Source organism: Triticum dicoccoides, chromosome 3B (assembly GCF_002162155.2).
Source record: "Triticum dicoccoides isolate Atlit2015 ecotype Zavitan chromosome 3B, WEW_v2.0, whole genome shotgun sequence".
NCBI lineage: Eukaryota > Viridiplantae > Streptophyta > Magnoliopsida > Poales > Poaceae > Triticum > Triticum dicoccoides.
The window spans coordinates 788,916,410-788,930,142 of NC_041385.1; the positions used below are offsets into that span (position 1 = coordinate 788,916,410).

Below are 13,733 nucleotides of genomic sequence, written 5' to 3' on the forward strand. Positions count from 1 at the left end.
GCACTTCCTGGAAGTACAAACCGAAGCCGGTGTCCACGGACGCGGCGGCCGCCATCAACCGACTCCGAGTGCTCCAGGAGGCGGAGGGCCTCGTGGCCTCCGACCTCCTCGTTGCCTTTGTGGAGCGCCGGGTCCTCCCGCTCCAGAGCTGCCCTCAGCCGATCTTCCGGATTGGCGGGCACCATGATCCGTGCCGGCTGTGCACGAAAGGGATGTCGCCTGCTGAAGTTTCACGGATGGTAAACAAGATCTCCAACCTCAAGATGTCAGAGGTGGAGTGGCGGTACGGGAAGCGGCCATACTCCTGCCATAGCCCGCCTCCTGCTGTAAGTCTCTTCGTTTGGTCTTTGGAACTGTTTCCCTCAGCTTCGTTTCTCTTTATGACGCCGCCCTTTCTTGGTTGTAGATTTATATGTCCGAGGCGACGGCCGCCCTCCTAGGGCCAGGTGATGCCTTCCAGGCGGACAGGGCGGAGAGCGATTTGGACGACCCCAACTTGGGGGCAGCCACCCTGGTTGACGACGTGACAGGCGGCGGGGGCAGAACGGACGGTGGTAGCAGAGCAGGCGGATCCGAGGGAGGCAGCGGCGTGGAGGCTTGGCCTGACGAACCGCACCCTGCCCGGAGCTCCGCCACCACCAGTGTCGGCCCCTCTTCTGGATCGCCCGCTCAAGGCGGCAAGCACAAGCGGAAACAGGGCGCGACCCTGTTCGGCAGCGCTCCAAAGAAGCCCAAGAACCCAGCCGCGGAGACCAGGCAAAAAGAAACAGCGGCCAATGCGGCTCAGTATCGGAGGCAGCCGAAGGTGCCTGTTATGGTGTCGGTGTAAGTATCCTTCCCTCACTCCTTGTATTTTCGTTATTCTGGCGTGGAAAGCCTTCCGATTTGTCTTCTTGTTTCAGGGCCCAGCTGACCCTTGAGAAGTCGGGCGCCGCCTCGGTCCTCTGGTCGGCAACGACCTCCTCGACCAGTCGGCGCATTGACCTAGCCGCCGACCTCCGGGAGGCGACAGAGCGGAACGCGCGGGAAGCGCGCGAACAAGAGGCCGACCGCCTGGCCAGGGAGCAGGCGGCCTTGTCCGCCGCATCCACTGAGAGGGCGCTGGCGCAGGCGGAAGCCCAGGCCGCGGAGAAGGAGTAGCTCACGGAGGACGCACACCGCCAAGAGCCGCTGCTTGTGGCGCCCCTGAACACCACGCTGCCTCCGCCTGAATTCGAGGCGACGGTCGGAGGAGCCGACAACGACTACCCGACCCAAGAGCAGGAGGGCGGCGACGTAGCCATGCCGGACGTCTTCGTGCCTCCACCCCCTCCCCCGCCGCCCCCGCCAGCCAGCGAGCCGCGGGACGAGCAGCCGGTGGCGCCGCCGGTCGTAAGTACGGTGGTGACGGACCTGATCCCTACGATCCGCCTACCCGCGCGCCGTCGTCTGGAGAAGGCGGCCTCAGCACCGCGGCCGCAGGCGATTGGCACCGCAAGCTCATCGTCCCCTAATACCGAGGCGACCAGCGCCGCACCCGTAGGCTGGATGCATGGGGGCGGGACTGGTGCCCTGAACCAGGCGTCTCTTGACGTCTAGGCCAAGCTCCGGGCAGAGGGGGAGGCCCTTAGGCGTTGCAACGAGGCCTACTTGGAGTCGCGCACTGATTCGCGTAAGTTGTCCTTGGCTTTCTTCTTTGAATGATCTTTTTTGCTTCCCTTGTGGGGGCGCGCAAGCGCCCCCACTGGGTGTAGTCCCCAAGTTCCGGGCCGGCTGCTGAGCAGGCGGGTCGGAACTTCATCTTGCGACTGTTGACTGTTGACTTCATTTGATGTCTCTTCTATAGGACTATCACAACTTCGGCGCAACCGCCTACAACTCCAAGGTTCATGAGCTGGAGGCGCAGACGGCCCATCTGGCCGAGAGCCGGCGTAAGTTTCCATCTTCCTTCTTCACGAGGTGCGCTGGCGCACCCGCGGGCTGTAGTCCCCGAGGTTCGAGCCGACTGCTGAGCAGTCCGGCCAATTCTCCTTAGTTTTTTCTTTCCTTTGCCAACTACTTCTTTCCCGCGGGGGCGTGATGGCGCGCCTGCGGGCTGTAGTCCCCGAGGTTCGGGTCGACTGCTGAGTAGTCGGGCCGAATCTCCTCGGTTGTTTCTTTCCCTTGTCTTGTCCCCTTGACTGATGATTTTTTCTTTTCTTTCGTTCTTCAGAGGCCAACGCCGCCCTGCAGCAGCAGTTGGGCGAAGCCAATACCGCCCTGCGTGGCAAAGAGGCGGAGTGCAGCAAGCTGGTGGAGGAGCGGGACCGCCTGGTCGCCCAACTTGTCGAGCAGGCGGAAACCCTCAAGGCGGCCCAGCTAAAGGCAGAGACGACGGAGACCAGCCTCCTCGCCAAGTTTGAGGTCAAGCGCTCCGCCTGGGCCGACAAGGAGGTCCAGGTGACGTCCTTCTTCAGCAGCATCAAAGATGTGGTCGATGGTAAGCCTTATTTTCTTGGTTTCTTGTTTTGAGCTGTCAGCCTTTGCTTATAGCCTTGGCCTTTTTCTTCTTCCGCTCGTACAGACTGCTTCCCGGGCCATTCTGTGGCCACGATCCATATGATCGAGGCCCAGCGCAAGGAGTGAAGGGCGGAGGGTGCACAGATCGCCGCTGACGCCCGGCGGACTCTTGGCGAATAGGTCCTCAGCATTCAGGCCCGGCTTCGGCCTACTCACCGCTTGCTGTGCCGCCTCCAGCGCGTCGGAGCCCAGGCGGTCTCCGCCCTCTGGCCAGGCTTGCTGGCTCTGCGCACCCCAAGTCGGACTGTCGACTGGCTGGAGGTGGAGGTCGGCCGCGTGGAAGCATGGAAAGGCTCAGCAGCCCGGGCAGGGGCGCGCCGGGCCTTGGAATTCGTCAAGGTGTGGTACCCTGGGCTAGATCTAGCCCAGTTAGCCATGTTCCGACTGGAGGCGCAGGAGGAGCTTGCAGTGGTGGAAGCTGAGCTTGTCAACAGGGCGGCGGCGATCGCCGACTTCACCGACACCAGTGTCTTTGTCCCGGAGGTGGTCGAGGAAGGCGGTGAAGCTCCACACGAGTGGCTCGGGTTAAACCCGGAGGACAGTGAGGATTCAGCTGAAGTCATCGACTCCAGCGAAGAAGGGGAAGACGGGGAGGAGGACAGAGAGGAGGAGGAGGAGGAGGAAGACGAGGAGAGCAACGTCAAAATGCCGGAGGTCGGGGCGGACGGTCAGCCCCAGCCCGACAGGGCCTCAAGCAACGAGCCACGCGCCAAGGTGCCGCCCGCTGCTGGAGGTGGCCAGGAGGGGACCGACCAGCCACCCGTTCCTCCGACGGATGCCACCGACTCCGTCCTCCAGTCCTCCGCCGCCTCGCCTGCTACTGGCGATCCTTCTGTCCAGATGGAACCACCTACTGCGCCAGGTGGTGCAGCCGACTCCAGCGTCCGGCCAGAGTCCTTGGCCACGCCGTCCGGCACCGTCCAGCCGAATCCTTCTGCTGCGCCAGCCGGCACCGCCCAGCCGGAGTCTTCTGTTGCTCCAACCGGCACCTCCCAGCCGGAGTCTTCTGTTGCTCCTTGGGGTTTTATCTGCTTTCTGCTTGCCGTTCTGAACATTTTGTTAAATCCGCGCAATTCCACCCTCGGGGTGTATATCAAAACTCTGTTTGAATGCTGGCCAGAGGCCTTTATCCATGTAAATATTTATCGTTGCTTATGCTTGCTGTGCCGACCTCCAGTCTTTTTCCCTTCTTCTCGTTGGCTTTTTTCCTTTGCCGCCAACCCTTTGGCTTTGCTTTCACCAGCCGGGCGGACGCTCTATGGACCGTGGCTGATTTGAGCGCTCTAGCCGTTTGTGAGGGGGGCTAGGACTTAGCCATTCGGAGTTTTTTGGTAATAGAGGCGGAGGCCGGCCATCTGGTTGCCATGCAGCCAGACGGCTAGGTGTGATGCCGCCCTCTACTATATGCGTTTTCTTCCTTAGTCGTTCTTTCGTGTGGGGCACTTCTTTGCAACCTTTGCCTGCCATGCAGTCCCTCTGCGAGCTGTGGCTTCTGACAAAGGAAGTTTTTGGTGCTAGCACACTACTTGTCCGGCTGCAGGAGGCGGCATATTGTAGAAGGCGGCGAGGCTCCGGGCCGACTGGTCGAACCCGGTGCCAGGCGGAAAAGATAGACTACACATTCTTATGGGCATGACACTTATCATATAGATAAAAGAGGGCAGTCCCCGAGCTCTTGTCGGGGGACCCGGAGTCTTTATACATAGTACAAAAGGTAGCATGATACATACCGCTTTCAACTGTAAAACCTTCGGAGGAGGTTTGCGTTCCATGGCCTCTCCGTCTCTTTGCCTGAATCGTCCCTCTTGCGCGCTTTGGGCTTCTAGGCATCGATCAGATAGTAGGCATCGTTGCCCAACACCTTACTGATGATAAAAGGGCCTTCCCAAGGTGCTGAGAGCTTGTGATGTCCGGCTGTTCGCTGGATCAGCCGGAGCACAAGGTCTCCCTCCAGGAAGGACCTTGGCTTCACCTTGCGGTTGTGGTATCGGCGCAGACTCTGCTAGTAGATGGACGACCGGCTGAGTGCCAATAGCCGGCCTTCCTACAACAAGTCGACGCCGTCTTCTCGTGCCTCCTTGGCGTCCGCCTCGGTGTACATGGTGACTCCTGGGGAGTCGAACTCAATATCCGTCGGGATGACGGCTTCGGCACTGTGGACGAGGAAGAAGGGCATGAAGCCTGTTGACTTGTTTGGAGTTGTGCGCAGGCTCCAGAGGACGCCTGGCAGCTCGTCGAGCCAGCAGCCGGCCGAACGCTCTAGAGGCTCGACCAGTCGGGGCTTGAGGCCGGACAAAATGAGGCTGTTTGCACACTCCACTTGGCCGTTTGACTGTGGGTGGGCAACGGACGCTAGGTCCAGGCGGATGCCCTGTGTTGCACAGAAATGAGCCAAGGCTCCCTTGGCGAAGTTGGTGCCGTTGTCGGTGATGATGTTGTGTGGGATGCCGTATCGCGTGGTGATGTCGGCGATGAAAGTCACGACAGTCGGCCCATTCAGCTTCTTGATTGGTTTTGCCTCTATCCACTTGGTAAACTTGTCCACAGCAACAAGCAAGTGAGTCATGCCACCGCAGGCCGTCTCGAATTGTCCCACCATATCCAGTCCCCATACAGCAAAGGGCCAGGCTATGGGAATGGTCTTGAGTGCAGAAGTCGGCAGGTGTGGCTTGGAGCGGAACCTCTGGCACCCCTGACACTTCTGAACTAGCTCTTTGGCCTCTTCCAGGGCGGTCGGCCAGAAGAACCCGTGGCGGAAAGCCTTGGCCACAAGTGATCTTGAAGCCGCGTGGTGGCCACACTCGCCCTAGTGGATATCTCTGAGTATGGCTTGGCCTTGGTCCGACTCCACAGACCGCTGATAAACCCTTGTTACGCTTTGTCGCACCAGCTCTCTGTTGACTATGGTGTAAGCTGCAGCTCGCCTCTGCACTTGTCGGGCTGAGACATCATCAGCTGGAAGCTCTTTATTCACCAAGAACTTGAGGATTGGCTGGGCCCATGAGGGCACCGCAGTTTCTTCGACTGCGACTACTGCAACTTGAATGAGGGCGGCTGGGCTGGGAGGCGGCGCGTTGGCAGCTGCTTCCGCCTGCTGTGTTGGATAAGTCCTCGGGCCGACTGCTGAAGTCCCCAGGCCGGGTTCTGAAGTCCCCGGGCCGGGCGCGGCTGTAGCAGTCCCCGGGCCGCCTGTGGGATCGCCAAGTCGGATCCAACTGCTTCGGGGGGGCGGCACAAAGATGGAGTCTGAATCAGGAGACGTCTTGACAGACGACTTCAGAAGGCGGCGTAGGGAGACGCCGGCTGGTATTGCTTGTCGGGTGGAGCCAATCCGTGCCAGAGCATCTGCTTGCTCGTTCTCATTTCTTGGCACATGAAGGAACTTGCACCCATCAAAGTATACGCTGAGTTGCTGCACGAGGAAGCGGTAGCTTGCCATGTTTGCATCCTTAGCGTCCCAGTCGCCTGATGACTGTTGGACCACCAAGTCGGAGTCACCATAACATAGGATTCGGCGAATGCCGAGTTCTTTGGCAAGCCGGAGCCCGTGTATGAGTGCCTCATATTCTGCTACGTTGTTGGAGGCGGCGAAGTGGACTTGCAACACGTATTTGAGCTTGTTGCCTTTGGGAGAGGTGAGGACGATGCTGGCTCCCAGGCCAGTGCGCATTTTGGAACCATCGAAATGCATCCGCCAATGAGTGGAGTCTGGTGCAGGCGGCAAATATTGGGTCTCGGCCAATCGACGAGGAAGTCGGCCAACACTTGTGATTTGATGGCGGTGCGAGGCTGGTAGTAGATGGTGTAAGGGGCCAGATCAATAGCCCACTTGGCCACTCGGCCAGAAGCATCTCGGCTCCCAATGATCTCAGCAAGTGGAGTTGTGCAGACAACAGTTATTGGGTGCTCTTGAAAGTAGGGCTTCAGCTTCTTGGCGGCGAAGTGCACGCCGTAATACATCTTCTGGTAGTGGGGGTAGTTTTGCTTGGAGGCGTACAATACTTCGCTCAAGTAACACACCAGTCTCTAGACCGGCAATGCTTTGTCCTTCTCCTTGCGCTCTACTACCATGACTATGCTGACAACCCAACTGGTGGCTGCAATGTAGAGGAGCATGGGCTCCTTCTCAGTCGGAGCCGCCAGGACAGGCGGGGTTGCCAACATCTTCTTGAGTTGGAGAAATGCTTCGTCCGCCTTGTCGTTCCACTCGAAAAAAGTGGTCTTCTTCATGAGTTGGTACAGGGGAAGGGCCTTCTCGCCCAGCCAACTGATGAAACGGCTGACTGACGCCAAGCATCCGGTGAATTTCTGCATGTCCAGCAGTCGGGTGGGCACTTTCATCATCTCAATTGCCTTGATCTTCACGGGATTGCACTCTATGCCACGCTCTGAGACCAGGAAACCGAGGAGCTGGCCGGCTGGTACTCCAAAGACACATTTCTCTAGGTTGAGCTTGATCTGGAATCGGCGCAGGTTCTCAAAGGTCTCCTTGAGGTCCTCCAGCAGCGTGCCATGCTTCTCCGTCTTCACCTCCACATCATCCACCTATACATGGGCATTTCTGCCGAGTTGCTTGAGGAGGCACTTCTGCATGCAACACTGGAACGTGGCGCCGGCGTTTCTCAAGCCAAATGTCATGGTCAGGTAGCAGAAGGCTCCAAATGGCGTGATGAAGGCAGTCTTCAGCCTGTCGGCCGGGTTCAGTTTTATCTGGTGATACCCGGAGTATGCATCCAAGAAACTCAATAGTTCGCATCCGGCTGTGGAGTCTATTACTTGATCAATCCTCAGGAGAGCAAAGGGATCTTTGGGGCAGGCTTTGTTGAGGCTGGTGTAGTCAATGCACATGCGCCACTGCTTGTTCTTTTTCAACACCAGGACTGGGTTGGCCAGCCACTCTGGAAAGAATACTTCCATGATGAATCCGGCTGCTAGGAGTTGGGCTATCTCTTCTCTGACAAGTCTCCTCTTCTCTTCTGATAGGCGGCGTAAGGGCTGCCTGACCGGCTTGACGTCAGGTCGGACATGTAGCTTGTGCTCGGCAAAATCCATCGGAACACACGGCATGTCTTTGGGAGACCATGCAAAGATGTCCCGATTCTCACGGAGGAAATCGACGAGCTCGCTTTCCTATTTGTTGTCAAGGCCTGTGCCCACGACAGCGTGCCTCTCTGGGTGCTCCGGGTCCAAGTGTATTTTCTTTGTTTCTTTGGCCGGCTTGAACGAGCCCTCAACCTCCGACTCCTGGGGGTGGGTGACATTTCCGGCTTCTTGCCTGCCAACCCCACCACCCGGTTAAGGAGCCGCTTCTTGGCAGCAATCACGAGGGACTCGGCCAGCCGGCTGCTATCTGCAGCGCAAGCGATCGACTTCTTGTAGTCTCCGACTACTGTCAGGATTCCTTTGGTACTCGGCATCTTCATCTTGAGGTAGGCGTAGTGGGGGACTGCCATGAATTTGGCCAGGGCAGGCCGGCCAAGCAATGCCTGATAGGGGCTCTCAAGGTCCACCACTTCAAACCAAACTGGCTCTCGGCAGAAATGATTCTTGTCTTCGAAGAGGACATCAATCTGGGTATTGCCGATTGGCGAGCAGGAAAGGCCAGGAACTATGCCATGGAAAACAGTCCGACTGGGGGTGAGCTGCTTTTGCTTGATTCCATATTTCTCCATTGTGTCACAGTACAGGATATTGATGCTGCTGCCGCCATCTATCAAGACTTTGGAAAAACGGGCTGCTCGCCTCTCCGTTGCAAGGGTAGCTTCTAGGACTAGGGCATATGAACCGGGGGAAGGCATCACTTCCGGGTGGTCGGCCCTGCTCCAACTGATAGGCTTCTCGGACCAATGCATGAAATCTGGAGTATTGGAGGCCACTGCCTGCACTTCTTGTTGTTGTTGCCGTCTGCTGCGCCTATCATCGGCCACGCTGGTAAACACAACATAGGCTCCGTGCTCCTCCGGGTACTCGTCTTGTATGGCGCCGACTAGTCGGGCCGCCGGCTGCTGGGGCTGAGGAGGCGGCGGTCCGGCAGGCGGAGGAGGCAGGAGTCCATCTCCCTTGGTAATTCTGGTGAGCCAGTGACACTTCCGAGTGGTGTGGTTGGAGGGCTTTGCGCCGCTATGGAACTTTCAGGGTGCATCCAAGGTTTGCTCGTAACAGAAAGCAGGAAACCAATTGGTCTTGCCACCCTTCTGCCGCTTGGGGGGCGGCTGCCCTTCTGGCTGCTGATCCTCGACCGTCGCCACCTGCCGGCTGGTGGAAGCCGGCTGGGTGGCCTTCTGCTTGTTATCACCTGGTTGCTGTCACTGACTAGTGTCACCAGCCGGAGTCCGAGGTGCCTGAGGGGCCACCTTGCCAGATGCATCAACCAGGATTTCCGCCTTCATGGAGGAGTCGGCCGTGGCATGCTTGTCGGTGATGACCAGCAGCTCATCGAGGGTCTCGGGCTCATCACAGAGGAGTCGGTGCTTGAGGAGGGTGCCCTCTCGGCACCCGGCAGTGAAGTACTTGATCACCTGCACCTCGTGCATGCCTTCGTAGGAATTGCGCAGCTCGGTCCAGCGCATGAGGTAGTCGCGAGTTGACTCCGTGGGCCCTTGGACGCACAGGGAGAGCTATCGGGGCTTGGGAGCCCGCTTGTAGGTCCTGGTGAAGTTGTGGATGAAGACCTCGGTGAAATCAACCCAGCTGTTGATGCTGCGGGGCTTCAAGCTGTTGAGCCACGTCCGGGCAGTGCCCTGAAGCATGAGCGGGACGTACTTCATGGCAACGCGCTTGTTGCCGTTTGCTATACTGACGGTTGTGGAGTAGTCGACCAGCCAGTACTCCGGCTTCACGGAGCCGGTGTACTTGGGCGTGTCTCGCGGGAGGGTGAACCCCTTAGGGAAGGGCTCATCTCGGATTCGGGGGCCGAAACAGGGCGGGCCCAGCGCATCTTCTTCTTCAAGCACCAGGGATCGGTTGAGGCGATCGATCCGATGGCGAGCATCACTCTCTCTGACTCCCTCTCGACGGCCAAGGTGGTTGCCGAGTGTCGGATGCATGACAGGAGGCGGAGTGGGGTATCTCGCTCCACGAGGCGGGGGAGGCGGCAGGTCTCCTCGCCGCTCTACGGCACGAGGGCGGTCGTCTTCGTCCCGCTCGATGGAGAGGCGTGTCTGGCTGCGGCTGGCAGCCGGCTCGTTGCCCTTTCCTCCGCGGGCGCCGCCAGTCAGCGTCCGGGAGGTCGCCCCATGATCTCGGCGTGGGGGCGGCTCATTGTTTCGTCCGGGTGGGACTTCGGCGCGACAGGCAGCCTCGTGCTGCGCGGCAGCCGCGTCTAGGAGCTGATGGACTCGCTCCGTCATGAGGCGGCGCTCGTCGCCGTCGCATTTGTCCAGCTCATCCGTTACCGCCTGGGCGGCCCGAATGTTTTCCGCAGCCGTGGCATAGACGGGGCGCTCTGCCCCGAACATGCTGGTGACGGTCGCGCCACGCTGCCGAACTATGCCGAGGCGGGTGGGGCCCTTAGGAGCCGGTGTGCCGCCTACAGCCCAGTCCATCTCGCGCCGTTAGGCGTCCGAAAGCCGGCGCATGCTGGCCAGGCGGCCAGCATTTTCGAGAAGCTGGAGGCGGCGTGCCTCCAGCGCCTCAGCGTCCCCACCCTCGGGAACGTGCGCTGTGAGATCGCGCAGAGTGGCGTCGAGGGGATCTTGAGCACGCCCGTCCGAGTGATCTTCACTGTTGATGACGAGTACCTCCGTGACGGTGCTCCCGCTGCTATACTCGTGAGGAGGTGGCTCGTCGTAGACCACCACGTTGGTGGGGAACGCGTCGAGCGACGCCGTGTTGGAGTAGACGATCATCGGATCGGTCGAGCCAACGGACTCCAGGTCCACAGCAGGCTCGCTGGCGACATGGAGCTGGTCGAGGAGGCTGATGAGGCGGCTCTCAGGGCAACTTGTGCCCGCGTCGGAGGCCGGCTCGTCGGAGAGGTCGATCTCACCGACGAGGTCTCCGAGGCAGCTCGCCGCACAGGCGATCTCCGCGCCGTGCAGCGCGTCAGGGCTGGGTTGGCTTCGCTCACCAGGAAGGAACAGGGTTCCCGTCCAGAGAAGATCTCCGGGAGACGGTGCACCTCACCCCATGGTGGGCGCCAAATTTCGGGGGTTGGGTGCGACATATGCCAATGGATGGCTTATCATGGTGGGAGCGAGTAGAATGTCGCCGGTGCCTGGAAGCGGGATAAGGCGTAGACATGAACGCCGGCGTAATGTACCCAGGTTCGGGGCTCTCCTAGGAGATAACACCCCTAGTCCTGCTCTGCGGGGTCTCCGCATGATCACTAAGGCACAAGTGATACAATGGTGCTCCTCGAGCTGTGCGCTAGAAGCAGAAGGAGGCAAGCCTAGCTCTCTTCCTGCTCTAGGGGGGTGGCCAATTCTAATGGAGTGGGAACCCTTTGCATGGGTGGCCTGGGGGGTTTATATAGGCCTACCCCCCGGGGGTACAATGGTAATCTGGCCGGCTGCTGGGCCCGGCTGTCAGTGTCTCCAGCCTCCGGCTTCTCCGCCGACCGCTGGGGCCCGCCGCCTGGTGGGCCCTGCCGACTGGTCGGTGGCTGCTCACTGTAGTTGTGTCGTTGGTGACGGGGGCTTGGTCATCTTAGCGTGGCTACAGTACCGCCGCCTGGTGGGAGGACACTGTAGCCACACCTGGTCTTATCAGCTTAATGGTGTGATCGCGTCGGGACAAGGGACGGCCACCTGCCGGAGGCCGGCCCCTTTCTAATCCGCCTGGTTGAGCTTCCGCCGTCTTCCTTGGAGTCACTTCCCAATAGGGCCCGCCTCTGGCAGGCCATACCGACAGGCCGTCGTGGGGAACAGGGCTCCGCCTGCCCGGAGCGACGTCAGGTTAGATACGGCACAATGCTCCGTCGTGCGGAGATCTCCGTCTTTACGGAGCATTGTAGCCACGCCCGTCTCGAGCGTGGGAGGCGACGTGCTTCACTGTAGCCATGCTTTGTCTTGTACTCTCGATGGGAGGTCGGCCGCCCCGTAGTCGTGAGGTGGCCGCCTGCCTGTTGCCGCCCTCTCTGGAGGGCGGCCGTCAGGAGCCGGTCACTCGGAGCGTCGTAGTCTTGGGTCGGCCGCCCTCCGGCAGCCGGCCGCTGAGCCAGCCGGCCCCAGAGGGCAGAGCTTCAGCTTGGGGCCCAGCCAGGCGGAGCTGGCCAAAGTCTTGATAAATCCAGGAACTCGAGTGAGCCTACCCGTGGTCCATTACACCGACAGGGGGGCGCGCCCCCCTATCTCGTGGACAGGCCTTGGGCCCCCTGGCCCTGATTCTTTCGCCAAAAATTCTTATTAATTCTGAAAAGTCCCTCCGTGGATTTGCAGGTCATTCCGAGAACTTTTCTTTTCTACACATAAAACAACATCATGGTAGTTCTGCTGAAAACAGCGTCAGTCCGGGTTAGTTTCATTCAAATCATGCAAGTTAGAGTCCAAAACAAGGGCAAAAATGTTTGGAAAAGTAGATACGTTGGAGACGTATCAACTCCCCCAAGCTTAAACCTTTGCTTGTCCTCAAGCAATTCAGTTGATAAACTAAAAGTGAAAAAGAAAAACTTTTACAAACTCTATTTGCTCTTGTTGTTGTAAACATGAAAAGCCAGCATTCAAGTTTCAGCAAATATTACGAACTAACCATACTCACAATAACACATAGGTCTCACAATTACTCATATCAATAACGTAATCAGCTAGCGAGCCATAATAATAAAACTCGAATGACAACACTTTCTCAAAATAATTATAACATGATATAACAAAATGGTATCTCGCTAGCCCTTTCTGAGACCGCAAAACATAAATGCAGAGCACCTTTAAAGATCAAGGACTAACTAAACATTATAATTCATGGTAAAAGAGATCCAGTCAAGTCATACCCAATATAAACCAATAATAATGAATGCAAATGACAGTGTGCTCTCCAGCGGGTGCTTTTAATAAGAAGGGTGATGACTCAACATAAAAGTAAATAGATAGGCCCTTCGCAGAGGGAAGCAGGGATTTGTAGAGGTGCCAGAGCTCGATTTTAAAATAGAGATTGAATAACATTTTGAGCGGCATACTTTTGCTGTCAACGCAACACCTATGAGATGGCTATATCTGTAGGAAATATGCCCTAGAGGCAATAATAAAGTTATTACTTATTTCCTCATATCATGATAAATGTTTATTATTCATGCTAGAATTGTATTAACTGGAAACATGATACATGTGTGAGTACATAGACAAACATATAGTCACTAGTATGCCTCTACTTGAATAGCTCATTAATCAAAGATGGTTATGTTTCCTAACCATAGACATGTGTTGTCATTTGATTAATGGGATCACATCATTAGGAGAATGATGTGATCGACATGACCCATTCCGTTAGCCTAGCACTTGATCGTTTAGTATATTGCTATTGCTTTCTTCATGACTTATACATGTTCCTGTAACTATGAGATTATGCAACTCCCGTTTACCGGGGGAACACTTTGGGTGCTTCCAAACGTCACAACGTAACTGGGTGATTATAAAGGAGTACTACAGGTGTCTCCAAAGGTACATGTTGGGTTGGCGTATTTCGAGATTAGGTTTTGTCACTCCGATTGTCGGAGAGGTATCTCTAGACCCTCTCGGTAATGCACATCACTATTAGCCTTGCAAGCAATGTAGCTAATGAGTTAGTTACGGAATGATGCATTACGTAACGAGTAAGGAGACTTGCCGGTAACGAGATTGAACTAGGTATTAGATACCGACGATCGAATCTCGAGCAAGTAACATACCGATGACAAAGGGAACAACATATGTTGTTATGCGGTTTGACCGATAAAGATCTTCGTCGAATATGTAGGAGCCAATATGAGCATCCATGTTCCGCTATTGGTTATTGACCGAGAATAGTTCTAGGTCATGTATACATAGTTCTCGAACCCGTAGAGTCCGCACGCTTAACGTTACGATGACAGTTTTATTATGAGTTTATATATTTTGATGTACCGAAGGTTGTTCGGAGTCCTGGATGTGATCCAGGACATGACGAGGAGTCTCGAAATGGTAGAGACACAAATATTGATATATTGGAAGCCTATATTTGGATATCGGAAACGTTCCGGGAGAAACCGGGATTTTTCCGGAGTACCGAGGGGTTACCGGAAC

General features: G+C 57.1%; 1 protein-coding gene across 1 annotated transcript in view; it reads left to right on the plus strand.

Moving 5' to 3' along the window:
- Positions 1 to 3,183: 3,183 nt before the first annotated feature.
- The window catches only part of LOC119280045 (pentatricopeptide repeat-containing protein At4g19220, mitochondrial-like), a 64,121-nt gene continuing 53,571 nt past the window's right edge, over positions 3,184 to 13,733 (plus strand). Inside the window, exons 1-2 of the mRNA XM_037561046.1 lie at positions 3,184 to 3,626; positions 9,962 to 10,315. Of these exons, the coding sequence (XP_037416943.1) occupies positions 3,184 to 3,626; positions 9,962 to 10,315 (797 nt within the window). The remainder of the gene's footprint in view (positions 3,627 to 9,961; positions 10,316 to 13,733) is intronic.